The following is an 11,690-nucleotide window of genomic DNA, read 5'->3' on the forward strand; positions in this document are numbered from 1 at the left end:
ATTTTTTTAAAAAAAGAGTTGTTGAAAAAAATGAAAAGTTTTTGATTTACGTATAATAATATTTTATTGATGATTGTGTGGTTAAAAGTAGGAGGGATAAAAATAAAATGTAATATAATGAAAATTAATGAGGACCAAATGGGGGATAAATTTAAAGAGACTCTCGTTTGTAAGAACGGATGATATCACAATCCCAAGCACACCACGAATTTCCCATAAACTTTGGTCCACTATTTTTTTATGGACTTTACCACATATACATCAAGAATTACATAATGCACAAATGACATTATGTAATTGATTGATGAAGATTATTTAATTTCAACCAATTATATAATCCCACTTGTACATTTGGTAAACCTTTGATGTAACGTTTGATGTACAAGTAGAATAATCATTTTATTATTATTTGCTGTGTAGCACATTTTTGATGAAAATATTTAATTTCGTCTGCAAGTTAAAGACGAATTAAGAGGTCTTATTTATATTTTCTATACACTTAATTAAAGAAGCACTTGATCATAAGAGTAACACGCTTTGAATATAATCTATTAGAAATAATAGAGTTGATCTTCACTAGCCAAGTTCATTGTGCTATGTAAAGATCTAAATGCTTTTAATGTTCAGTGGAACTAACGATGAATCCAATGAAGTAGCGAACAAATTATCCATTTAGTCAACGTCTAAGTCATAGAGAACAAGAGTCAAGACTTAAATTGTCATTGTTTATGAAACATTGATAATTACAAAAATTTAGATATTAATATCGGTAAATTAAATTAATAAATATGTCTAGTATGATGAGTTACATTCAATTTACTCACACCTTTGATTTCAAAGTAGCATTAGAATTTGCTCTAAGTGAAGGTGCCAAAGTATTTGTCAAGGAAGAAAATGACTCGAGTCATAATCCTATAGCGTATGAAGGATTGAAAGACACAACATTCAAATTACACTATCAAATTATCTGAAAGCAATTAAGTGCAATTTAGTACCATCGTCTTGTAGTACTCCAAACTGGTAAGTGTATGTGGTAGGTGATTAAGTTAAAATTTAAGTAATTATATTTATAGATCATGCGAAATATGTGAATAATAAATTAATAATAATTTGTCCTACAAAACGGAGTAAAAAGTTTCATTAATCAATGAACTTTACAAACTGTCACGTTCAAGTCACTCTACTTTGTTATGCTTCTGAGTGGTCACTGAACTTACGAAAAGTTCACTCCATCCGCCATTCCCCAAATTACAGTCTCTTGCTCGTCTGGTATGGCTAGATAGAATCATTCGTTTCAATTAACGCCATCATTTCTTGCCATGTGAAAAAGTGTTATGGACATGATTTCATCTTATGAAAATCAAAAAACACTTCCTACAAATTCATTCCCATCAGAACTTGATATCTCCCAATTGCCTTTCTTCCTATTGCCGTAATAACCATATCGAGTTCTAGGGTTCTTCGATTTCTGTTGGGAATGAATCGTTAGGAAGTGTTTTTTGATTTTCATAAGATGAAATCGTGTCCATAACACTTTTTCACGTGGCAAGAAATGATGGCGTTAATTGACATGGATGATTCTGTTGAGCCACAACAGACGAGCTGGAGACGGTAATTTGGGGACCATTCAGAAGCATAACAAAGTAGAGTGACCATGAACATGATAGTTTGTAAAGTTCGGTGATTAATGAAACTTTGTAGTCTATAAAACGCGTGAATAAAAATTATTTTAATATGTAATGATTAAAATACAATTACCTAGCAACATGTTAGTAACACATACAAAATTGAATCGTTATGTATCTTTTTAATATTTTTCAATCATGAAACTTAGACCGAGATTGAAACCGCTAGTTCAACATGAAGCATGCATATCCTAATGAATGATAAAAAATCATGTCACATCGAGTACGGTCGAGGGAATAACACATGGATTTTGTTGTTTGTATAAAGAGGATGGTTTAGAAGCAGTGCTAAAAGATGAGTTGAAGGGAAATGTTGAGTAAAAAAAAAAAAAAGATTATATATATATATATATCGGCCAGTTTGAGCTCCATTCTAGCTCATTAAATGAGTTCTCAAGAATCTCATCGGTACATTAATTGTTAAAAAATTACAAAATACACTGTGTGTTGTCAGGTCGTAAATTCTTGTAGAAAGCCTGCAAAGTCAAAATGTCAAAAATATTCTCATTTTTTAAAACCAATTTCCAAAATTAACCCTCATATTCATTCACTTTTAATAAATTTTTCACCAATTTATTTGAAGGGTAAACTGGGAATGTATATTCTTGCTCCTGCAAATTTCCCAAAAGTCAAACATGGATTTGTTGAACTCATAATTTCCAACAACTCTATCCTGGTGGTCTCCACTGATGCAATGAATGAGATTGGCCAAAAATGGAGCTCAAACGGCCGTGTGTGTGAGTGTGTGTGTGTCTATATATATATATATATATTTATTTATTTTTTTTTAAGACGAGGAAATCCGCAGTTACTACCTTTCAGGTGCATACTGAATAAACTTTCAAACTGATGCAATAATCTGCAAATCATGCTAATCAAGTAAATCGCACTAAATAAGTCCTGTGTGACAGGCTCGATCGAAAAAGTATTGGTAGTGACAATCGAACTCGTGACCAAATATCTCCGTGCTCATCTACTCCACTAACTAGACCATTTGGGGTAAAATTAATTATATTTTAAATTGTCTAATAATAGATTGTCACCTGACATTATGCAAGTCATTAGGTAAGACTTTATAGTCTATAAGACGTTCATCAATTTCGTGGAAGCTCATGCAGTTCAATTTCCCGAATGACTCTCTCTCTCTCTCTCTCTCTCACTCTCTCTCTGCCAATTTTTAATCCACTGGTAAATGTAATGAAGACGCTATCACGAACAAATCGGATTACCTCTACTTTCTGTTAGTGTAAAAATAGTAATTACCATAAACACAATCAGGAACAAATGCACCAAGAATTTTCAGAGCGTACATTTTCTGCATGGGCTTTTGATTTGATTGATTTTCAATTCATTTTTTCAAATTGGAGCCAATAATTTTCTCCTCGTCTTTTTCCGTTGAGTGGTGGCCACGCTGAAGCGGCGGTGCCATCTCTCTTCCGGCTGTGTCCCAGCGGACGCCGCCGCCGATATGACGACTGGAAACGATTCTCATACGCCGCCCACTGCTGCCGAACCACAGCTTGACCCGGAGGCTAGCGTCATCGACGTTGATGCTGCTTCCGCCAATGCAAAAGGCTGGGCAGCCGATGAAGAAGAGTACTCCGATCCTTTCGACATTGGCAACACTAAAAATGCGTCCCACGAATCGCTCAAGCGTTGGAGAGTAAGTTAACGATATTAGTGTATTAGAAAATTTTTCTATTCCAATTTTCGTACATTGTATTCAATAATTCGCGGTGTTAGCCTCTTTCTTTCTTTCTTTCTTTCTTTCTTTCTTTCTTTTTTTTTTTTTTTTTTTTTTTTTTTTTTTTTTTTTTTTTTTTTTTTTTTTTTTTTTTCAACGAACAGAGCTGGTGATGAATGATTAATAAATTTTACTTAACTGTTTTAGCTGCCTTTTTCCGTTTCATATTTGTAATGTGTACTTGTATTGTTTTCTGAATTTAGTGTCGCGAATGGATTATTGAAAGCATGCAGCTAAATGTTTATCAATCTGAAGGCTTAAGTACGTGCACAATTTTCATAAATTGATAGAGGCAAGATGATTAGTCATAAGCGTGATGTTTCATTGAGTTTCACTGGTTTGTCATATCAGTTTTGATATCCACTGAATTTTGTTAAGTTGAAATTCCATCCCTGGAACAGAAGAATATTTTAGCCAAGAATTCCATTATGAGTTACCAACAAAATGGTTCATAGTGATGCCGCTCTGACCAAAATATTTGTTCTAGGCGTGGACATTCATGTAAGAGTTTGATATCTACAACTTCAAATGGACAACGGCATTAAGTTTTTCTTTTCTTTTTTTCCAGGCAAAATTTGCCTTGGTTTTCTTCTTGTTTCTATTTGGCTCACAATTTTGTGGGTAAAGTTGAAAGATTGAGTGTCATTCTGATTATTTTTCTTATTTATTTTTGACTCTAGCTTCCTTTGCCTTTTTATCTTCTGCTTGCGTTTCTCTTTTCGTGATCAAATAAGAAGTAAAGGTTTGTGAAGTTAACGATTGCCCCTATTTTTCTCATTCTACTGCCGTAGCTTAATTATCATTTCTTTACTTAATGACTACGTAAAATTTGTTTCTGTATATGGATGTTTTAATGTTATCCATTCTTGTAAGACAGCGTTACTAGTATATATTTTTGATTTGTGCATATCCGGAATCATTTACAGGAAGCTGCACTTGTTCTTAATGCTTCACGTCGGTTCCGGTACACATTGGATTTGAAAAAAGAAGATGAAAAAGAACAACGAAGAAGCATGATAAGAGCACATGCTCAAGTCATACGAGTAAGACATTATTCCTAGTTGGTCTCAATTTTCTTCAAAATCAAATATTAATTTTCGAAATTTCTTGTGTAGGCTGCATTGCTTTTCAAGTTGGCAGGACAGCGAGCAATCGGTATCTACTCGACTAATTTTCCTTTTTTAAGTAGTTCTTAGAATGACTATAGCTTATTTATGTAGTTTATCTATAGATTTTTGGTTAATCTATTTTGTAAATTAATATCCATTTTCTGCAAGAACCTTGACTTATTTTTTGCTCATTTAGTATTGGGTACAGCAGTGACTCCTCCAACTCCCAATGGGGATTATGGAATTGGTCTCGAAGAACTTGCGTCAATGAGCAGGGACCATAATATTTCTGCACTACAACAATATGGAGGGGCAAGTCAATTCTATTTCCTTTTCTTTTATATTTTTTTGTTAATTATTCAAGGATGTGTACTGAAATATGCTTACCATGCCATTTTCTTCAGGTTAAAGGATTATCAAAGATGCTAAAAACAAACACAGAAACTGGAATTGTTGGTGATGATGAATTACCACAACGACGGAATGCCTTTGGGTCAAATACATATCCTACAAAGAAAGGACGAAGTTTCTTGGTATGCAGTTTTGCTTGGGGTGTCATTCTTCATATGTTTTACAGTAACTTTTTCTAAATATTCATCTCATTTTATTTAGAGGTTTCTTTGGGAGGCTTGGCAAGATTTAACCCTCATCATCTTAATAATAGCCGCTGCGGCATCATTGGCTCTTGGCATAAAAACAGAGGTGAGTTTGAGATGCTGTAGTATGTTCATTTCTTGTATACATACATACATACATACATACATACATACATACATACATATATATAGATTCTCCTTGAGATGTTTGTATAAAGAAGCACATGATTTGATTAAACTACATAAGATTACATATATACATACATACATATATGTATGTATGTATATATGTAATCTTATGTAGTTTAATCAAATCATGTGCTTCTTTATACAAACATCTCAAGGAGAATCACATGGACCTTCGCTCTTCCTACTGAAAGTTTTCTCTTTTTATTCCACACAAGTGCCATCTCTCAACCATGCCATGCTGGCACAGATGTCAGAATTACCTGAATCATTGTTCTGAGGACTCTTTCTATGCATTCTAAAAATAGTAGTCTTAGATCTGAAAGCGGGTTTGTTTTAATTCCCAGACAACCAATTCCATGTCATTTATATAAGTCCAATCTACACAAATATGATTTACGACCTGTATTGCCTTTTCTATCTACTCCATAAACTATGATAAGTACTTTCATCTCCATTTGATTGGAAGCCTAACCTTTGTGATGCTGACAGTCTAAGTTATCTGTTGTGTTGTTTACCAGGGCCTGGATGATGGATGGTATGATGGAGGAAGCATTACCTTTGCTGTACTTCTTGTTATCTTTGTTACCGGTAAGATTATAACAACTTCTGTTTTCATTTTCTCTCTGTTTTCTTTTTCTAACCCTCCATTTTTTGTAAGTTTAAATATCCATTTTAAATTATTTGATAATTTTCTTTAAAGTAGAGCAAATGGTACAAATCTCAAATAGATAGATAAAGGTTTTTGGTAATATTCCATCTATCTGTCCTTACTTGTACCTTTTATTGGACTTTTAATAAGCTTCTTTTAAGTTGTGTCCGAGATGATGACCAAATTTGAGGCAGTCCAGTGCTTCCTGGAGCACATCACGGAGCAATTCTTTCAGTTTTCTCCCCTTCATTGGAAGAGGAGACAGAAATGTTCCAAATTAGGGGTTCGGTGTGATATTTTCAAATCTGTTCTCCTTCCAAGACAAGATGGGAATAATACTTAGATGGAAAAAAGTCAGTTTCTATTTGGCTTGTCTTCTTGTATCTTGATTTTGGTAGAGAGACAGCTTTTAGTTTCCGCTGATTGACTTGTTTATATGTTATGTTAATAAAAAATTATTTGTTAATGAACGGAGAGATCTGTTATAAATTCTTCATTAAGATTAATGTATCCATTATGAGATCATTTTCAAGGAACACATGTAGTTCTTGCATTTGCTGAACGAATCTAACTACTTATGAGTTGATTCAGAGAACTAATGAGTCATGTAATATATGATTTTGAAGGTGCGGTCCCTTTTCCCGGTTGCGGAACCAGGAACTAACATCAGTGGGCAGAAATTAAGTACAAAATTTTTATGTTTTTTTCATACAAAGCAATACACAATTTTCTGAAATAACTAAAAATTAAAAAAAAAAAAATCGCCAATTTCAAGTAGGGACAGCTGCTTTTCCCCCTCCTCTTTGGGGTTGCAGGAGTGAACTCATATCTTGTGTTACCATGTTTGAATTTTTACTTGCATTCATTAATTGATTCTTCTGTTCTTGGTGCTTAAGGAATAATATTTGAATCGTGTATCCAGATACTTTATATATCACAATTGCGTTTTACATTCTTTTGTAACTTTTTGGTCAGCAACCAGTGATTACAGGCAGTCACTCCAGTTTCAAAATCTGAATGAGGAAAAGCGAAATGTACAAGTGGAGGTAATACATGCTAAGAATTAATACTAGTTTTAACATTTTATTTTTCATCATTGTTTTTAACAATGTGTCCGCAGGTTATAAGAGGTGGTAGAAGGGATAAGATTTCAATATATAACATTGTCGTTGGTGATGTCATACCTCTCAAGATAGGTGATCAGGTGATGTATGATTTGATTAAGTAGGGTTTGATTTCTTAGACAGTACATTACTTTAAAAAATCTCTCTGTGTATCTTATCTAGGTTCCTGCTGACGGAATCTTGATAAATGGTCATTCTCTCGCCATTGATGAATCTAGCATGACAGGGGAAAGCAAGATTGTAAGCTGGTTATCTTGCGCAGAATATTTCAGATGGTTGATCTTATTTTTCTCAAGTGTCTTGTTACTTTGTAGGTTCACAAAGACCAGAAATCACCATTTTTGATGTCAGGTTGCAAGGTAGCGGATGGTGCTGGAACCATGCTGGTAAGATAGAAGCTTTTGACCTCCAGATTCAACCACATACACCTGGAATGTACTTTCTTTCGGGTGAATTATATTGTAACCCTTTGTTTTGTTCAAGATTAAAAATTGCATGAATTACAGAGGTAGTAACTGGGACATCTCTTGCATAAACCTAAAGAAAGCTCCATCCTATAAGAATGACACCATGCTAGCAGAAGAGGTTAAAAGAGGGAAGTCTAGATCAAAACTAACACGGCCAGTAATGGTTGCTAAGACTCTAATTGCTTGGATATTTTAGCAGATGTAGCAATGAGTCGTACAGAGAGGCAAGGATTCACGCAATCAACCCCAAGTATAAAGGAAATAAGGCTTACTTTTGTTGCTCATAAATTTTGAATATTAACTAACTAGTATAAGTTAACAATAGCACTTAGTTTCTCTAATTTCTGCCAGTGGAATCATAAAAATTCTTTTTTTTTTCTGTCCTGATATGGATTTTTACCTGAGCTGTTAAATGAAAGCCTTCAATCTTGTCTTGACACTTGATCTATATTTAATTGTTGAAAACTCTGTTGATGCTATTTAATATATTCATGCAAGACAATGAAAGTATTTTGCATAAATTTTTATTTGGCTTCAGTGTCCGATATTTCTATTTTCTTCATTTGTCATCTTAAATTCCATTGCGCAGACTCTTTTTTTGAGGCTTAATTAAATATTTATTCGATTGTTAGGTAACTGGTGTGGGAATTAATACTGAATGGGGATTGTTGATGGCTAGTATTTCAGAAGATACAGGGGAAGAAACACCATTGCAGGTAATTATCAAGAAATGTTGCCAATAATTACCAGTAGCTTCTTAAAAGTGGATCACAGCTATTTATGGCTTTGGATGATGTAATATAGGTACGCCTGAATGGGGTTGCCACTTTCATAGGCATCGTGGGGCTGACTGTTGCTCTTTCCGTGCTCATTGTTCTCTTGACCAGGTAAGTTCATCCCTGTTAGTGTTGGCTTCTTACATGGTTCACAGGTTAGTTACCACGAGATATAATTCTCTCAGGTTTTTCACCGGGAATTCAAAAAATGCTGACGGATCTGTTCAGTTTGTCCGTGGGAAGACTAGCATTGGTCAAACTGTTGATGGAGCCATAAAAATTATTACCGCTGCAGTGAGTTCTTGCATTCTGAAATTATTGAATTCGTCAATAATATCTTTTCTATTTACTGACTGCAGTGCTATTTAGGTCACAATTGTGGTTGTCGCAGTCCCAGAAGGTCTTCCTCTTGCTGTAACCTTGACGTAAGTATCATAAAATGTGCTTGTTTTTGGTAACCAATTGCCTTCTTGTTCATCTCCGCTTCAATGTTCGTCGATTGACGTTTTGTCTTTGAAAATACAACAGCCTAGCGTACTCTATGAAGAAAATGATGGCTGACAAGGCTTTGGTATGTACTCAATTTGTTGTACTTAGATATAGATATATAATTGTGCACGCAGTTTCCAAATATTATGCTTTTATCAGTGATATTGTTAACAGTACTGGTCTTCAGGTGCGGAGGCTTTCAGCTTGTGAAACTATGGGATCTGCAACAACCATTTGTAGCGATAAGACTGGAACATTAACCCTGAATCAGGTTGTCATTCAGTACTTTTAGGCTCTTTAGTTTGTTATGAATGAAAATATATAGGTGCCTGTTGTTCATGGTGAATGTTGATAGACTTTTATTCATGTGTGTTGAGTTTAAAATGTAGTGTATAAGTGATTATTACAACTACAATACGGAAACATAAACTCTCAAAGTGTAAAAAACCAAATCAATCGACCCAAAACTTCTTCAACACCACCATTGGAGTGTTCTATGAGTTAAGCTCAGATTTGTGCCACACTGGATCATACACCGTCGTCCATGGGAATAATAATGGATATACTAAGAGAACTGCCGAAGGCAACCAAAAATTTCATTGGAGATATGAACCTCTCCCACTTAGCTCCTCTATATATTTTCTCCATATGTTTTCCAACTCTCCAAGTCCAAAATGAAAACAAGTGAATTCACATATAATTATAGAGCCAAAACCATTTGAATTCAAATTCAAATATTGTGCTATGAAAGGGACATTACTAGTAGGGTAATTGACAACAAGATTAAATTAGATTTATTATGTGGTCCATAATACACATCAACTAGCACAATCCTTTCAAAGTGCTCAAGATCAATAATCATGTGCCAAGTGGATTTAAGTGATCGACCTCACAATGTATTTATTTTTCATTTTTCATTCTTACTCCGAGTAACTAATCTGGTTAACTACACCTTGGTACAGATGACAGTAGTTGAGGCCTATGTTGGGAGAAAACAAATTGATCCTCCAGAAGATGGCTCACAGCTGAATACAGCAGTTTCCTCTCTTCTAGATGAGGGAATAGCTCAGAATACTGCAGGCAGTGTATTTCCATCTAAGGTACTTTTTTTTCCTCCCCCGTGCATGTCTTCTAGCATGAACCCCTGGCTGCAAGATGGTAAGGTTAATCCATTACAATGAGTTACGACATTGGAATTTTGTGAAGGGGAATGGTATTAGTGGTCCTGGTATGGATAGCATGAAAAGAACACCTGATGATCCTTTCCCCATGCATGTAATAGATAATTGGTGTCGGAAGTTCAATGATTTCTACTTCATATTTGAGTGCAAACATTTTACCAACTCTTGGTCACATTCCCAGAGTTGTATTTTCAGCATGGTTTTATATTGATCATTTAGCATCATGTTCCTTTTAAAGCTGCTGATGGCTACTTGCCCGTTTCCTCTTTACTTCATTATAAAATTTATGCGTTGTATATAATGCATGTTCATTTTGTCTTTTTGTTTGTTATAGGACGGTGCAGGGATAGATGTTTCTGGATCTCCCACTGAAAAAGCTATTCTTCATTGGGGTGTCAAGGTAATTCTGGTACCATATTCTAGCAAATATGAATTCAAGTTTCGTTTTTATTGAAACAGATTATCTACGTGATTTCAACTTTGTTATGCAGTTGGGGATGAAGTTTGATGCCGTGAGATCAGAATCTATTATTCTCCATGTTTCTCCTTTTAATTCCACAAAGAAACGAGCGGGTGTTGCATTACGAGTACAGGTACCAGATTTGTTCTACTTTCCTGCTTAAGACTTTGATCTTTGGAAAGTATGATCAATATTTGTATAGATCTTTAGTCTGTAATGGGTGTTCATTAAGAATCAATTTAATGTCACAAAATAGTCTACTGAACTATGTTTCTTGATCTTTCAAGAGAAAATCATGGTTTGAAGACCATAAATTTTCGTAGTATGTAAGATGTCACTTTACGAAGCATTCCATGGACCGTATTATTGCATCCCTCTGCTAGATTGTAAAAATTAATTTTCAGCACATCTTTCTTATTTTATGCAGACTGACTCTCAAGTTCATCTACACTGGAAGGGAGCAGCTGAAGTAATTTTAGCCTCATGTTCACAATATATGGATGCAAATGGTAGCTTGCAGTCTATTGATGAGGATAACAAGGTTAGCACAAGATACAAACTTTTGGCTTAACGAAATTCTTATCTTTACTGAAATTTGATGGGGGGAAAAACAAGACAAGGAAATAAAATTTACGTTGCACAAAGGACGAGTTCCAAAAGCATAAAACAAAGAGGACTGGAGCAGGTCTTCTATTTTCTTCAGTAATCCTTAATATGGAAATAAGAGAAAACACATTACAATGTGCGGATAAAATAGTTTGTCTGAATTTTGGATAGTAATTGCACTTGGTATTATAGGTCTTTTTCAAGGATGCTATTGAAACTATGGCTGCAAAAAGCTTGAGGTGCGTTGCCTTTGCTTATAAAACATGTGAGACAGACAAGGTTCCAACTGGAGAAGAACAATTGGAGCAATGGACTTTACCTGAAGATGATCTTGTTTTGCTTGCAATTGTTGGTATAAAGGTGGGAACTCTGAAGAATTATACGAATTCTCATTTTCAAGGCATCATGTAACTTTGACGTCTTTGCATCGAGTAGATATTACACTTCAAATATATTTTTACATAAATAATTTCATATATGAGAGTGGAACATACCTTTGTAAAGTCTCCAAGCCAACTCTGCGTAGCTTTAAACATCTCACCTAAGGCAGTAAATTTGTTGCTGCCATGCACAATATATATATATATATATATATATATATATTTTTTTTTTTTT

At 34.5% G+C, this 11,690-nt stretch overlaps 1 protein-coding gene across 1 annotated transcript in view; it reads left to right on the plus strand.

Moving 5' to 3' along the window:
* Positions 1-2,809: 2,809 nt before the first annotated feature.
* LOC111366597 (calcium-transporting ATPase 9, plasma membrane-type-like) overlaps positions 2,810-11,690 on the plus strand; it is a 30,219-nt gene continuing 21,338 nt past the window's right edge. The window contains exons 1-22 of the mRNA XM_022987324.1: positions 2,810-3,348; positions 4,356-4,472; positions 4,545-4,584; positions 4,735-4,850; positions 4,943-5,071; positions 5,151-5,240; positions 5,842-5,911; positions 6,948-7,018; positions 7,093-7,176; positions 7,259-7,336; positions 7,411-7,482; positions 8,196-8,279; positions 8,368-8,450; positions 8,525-8,633; positions 8,709-8,764; positions 8,868-8,910; positions 9,016-9,099; positions 9,791-9,928; positions 10,344-10,409; positions 10,501-10,602; positions 10,897-11,010; positions 11,268-11,482. Of these exons, the coding sequence (XP_022843092.1) occupies positions 3,154-3,348; positions 4,356-4,472; positions 4,545-4,584; positions 4,735-4,850; positions 4,943-5,071; positions 5,151-5,240; positions 5,842-5,911; positions 6,948-7,018; positions 7,093-7,176; positions 7,259-7,336; positions 7,411-7,482; positions 8,196-8,279; positions 8,368-8,450; positions 8,525-8,633; positions 8,709-8,764; positions 8,868-8,910; positions 9,016-9,099; positions 9,791-9,928; positions 10,344-10,409; positions 10,501-10,602; positions 10,897-11,010; positions 11,268-11,482 (2,156 nt within the window). The 5' untranslated portion in view covers positions 2,810-3,153. The remainder of the gene's footprint in view (positions 3,349-4,355; positions 4,473-4,544; positions 4,585-4,734; positions 4,851-4,942; positions 5,072-5,150; positions 5,241-5,841; positions 5,912-6,947; positions 7,019-7,092; positions 7,177-7,258; positions 7,337-7,410; positions 7,483-8,195; positions 8,280-8,367; positions 8,451-8,524; positions 8,634-8,708; positions 8,765-8,867; positions 8,911-9,015; positions 9,100-9,790; positions 9,929-10,343; positions 10,410-10,500; positions 10,603-10,896; positions 11,011-11,267; positions 11,483-11,690) is intronic.

Source organism: Olea europaea, chromosome 18, assembly GCF_002742605.1.
Source record: "Olea europaea var. sylvestris chromosome 18, O_europaea_v1, whole genome shotgun sequence".
In the NCBI taxonomy this organism is placed as follows: domain Eukaryota; kingdom Viridiplantae; phylum Streptophyta; class Magnoliopsida; order Lamiales; family Oleaceae; genus Olea; species Olea europaea.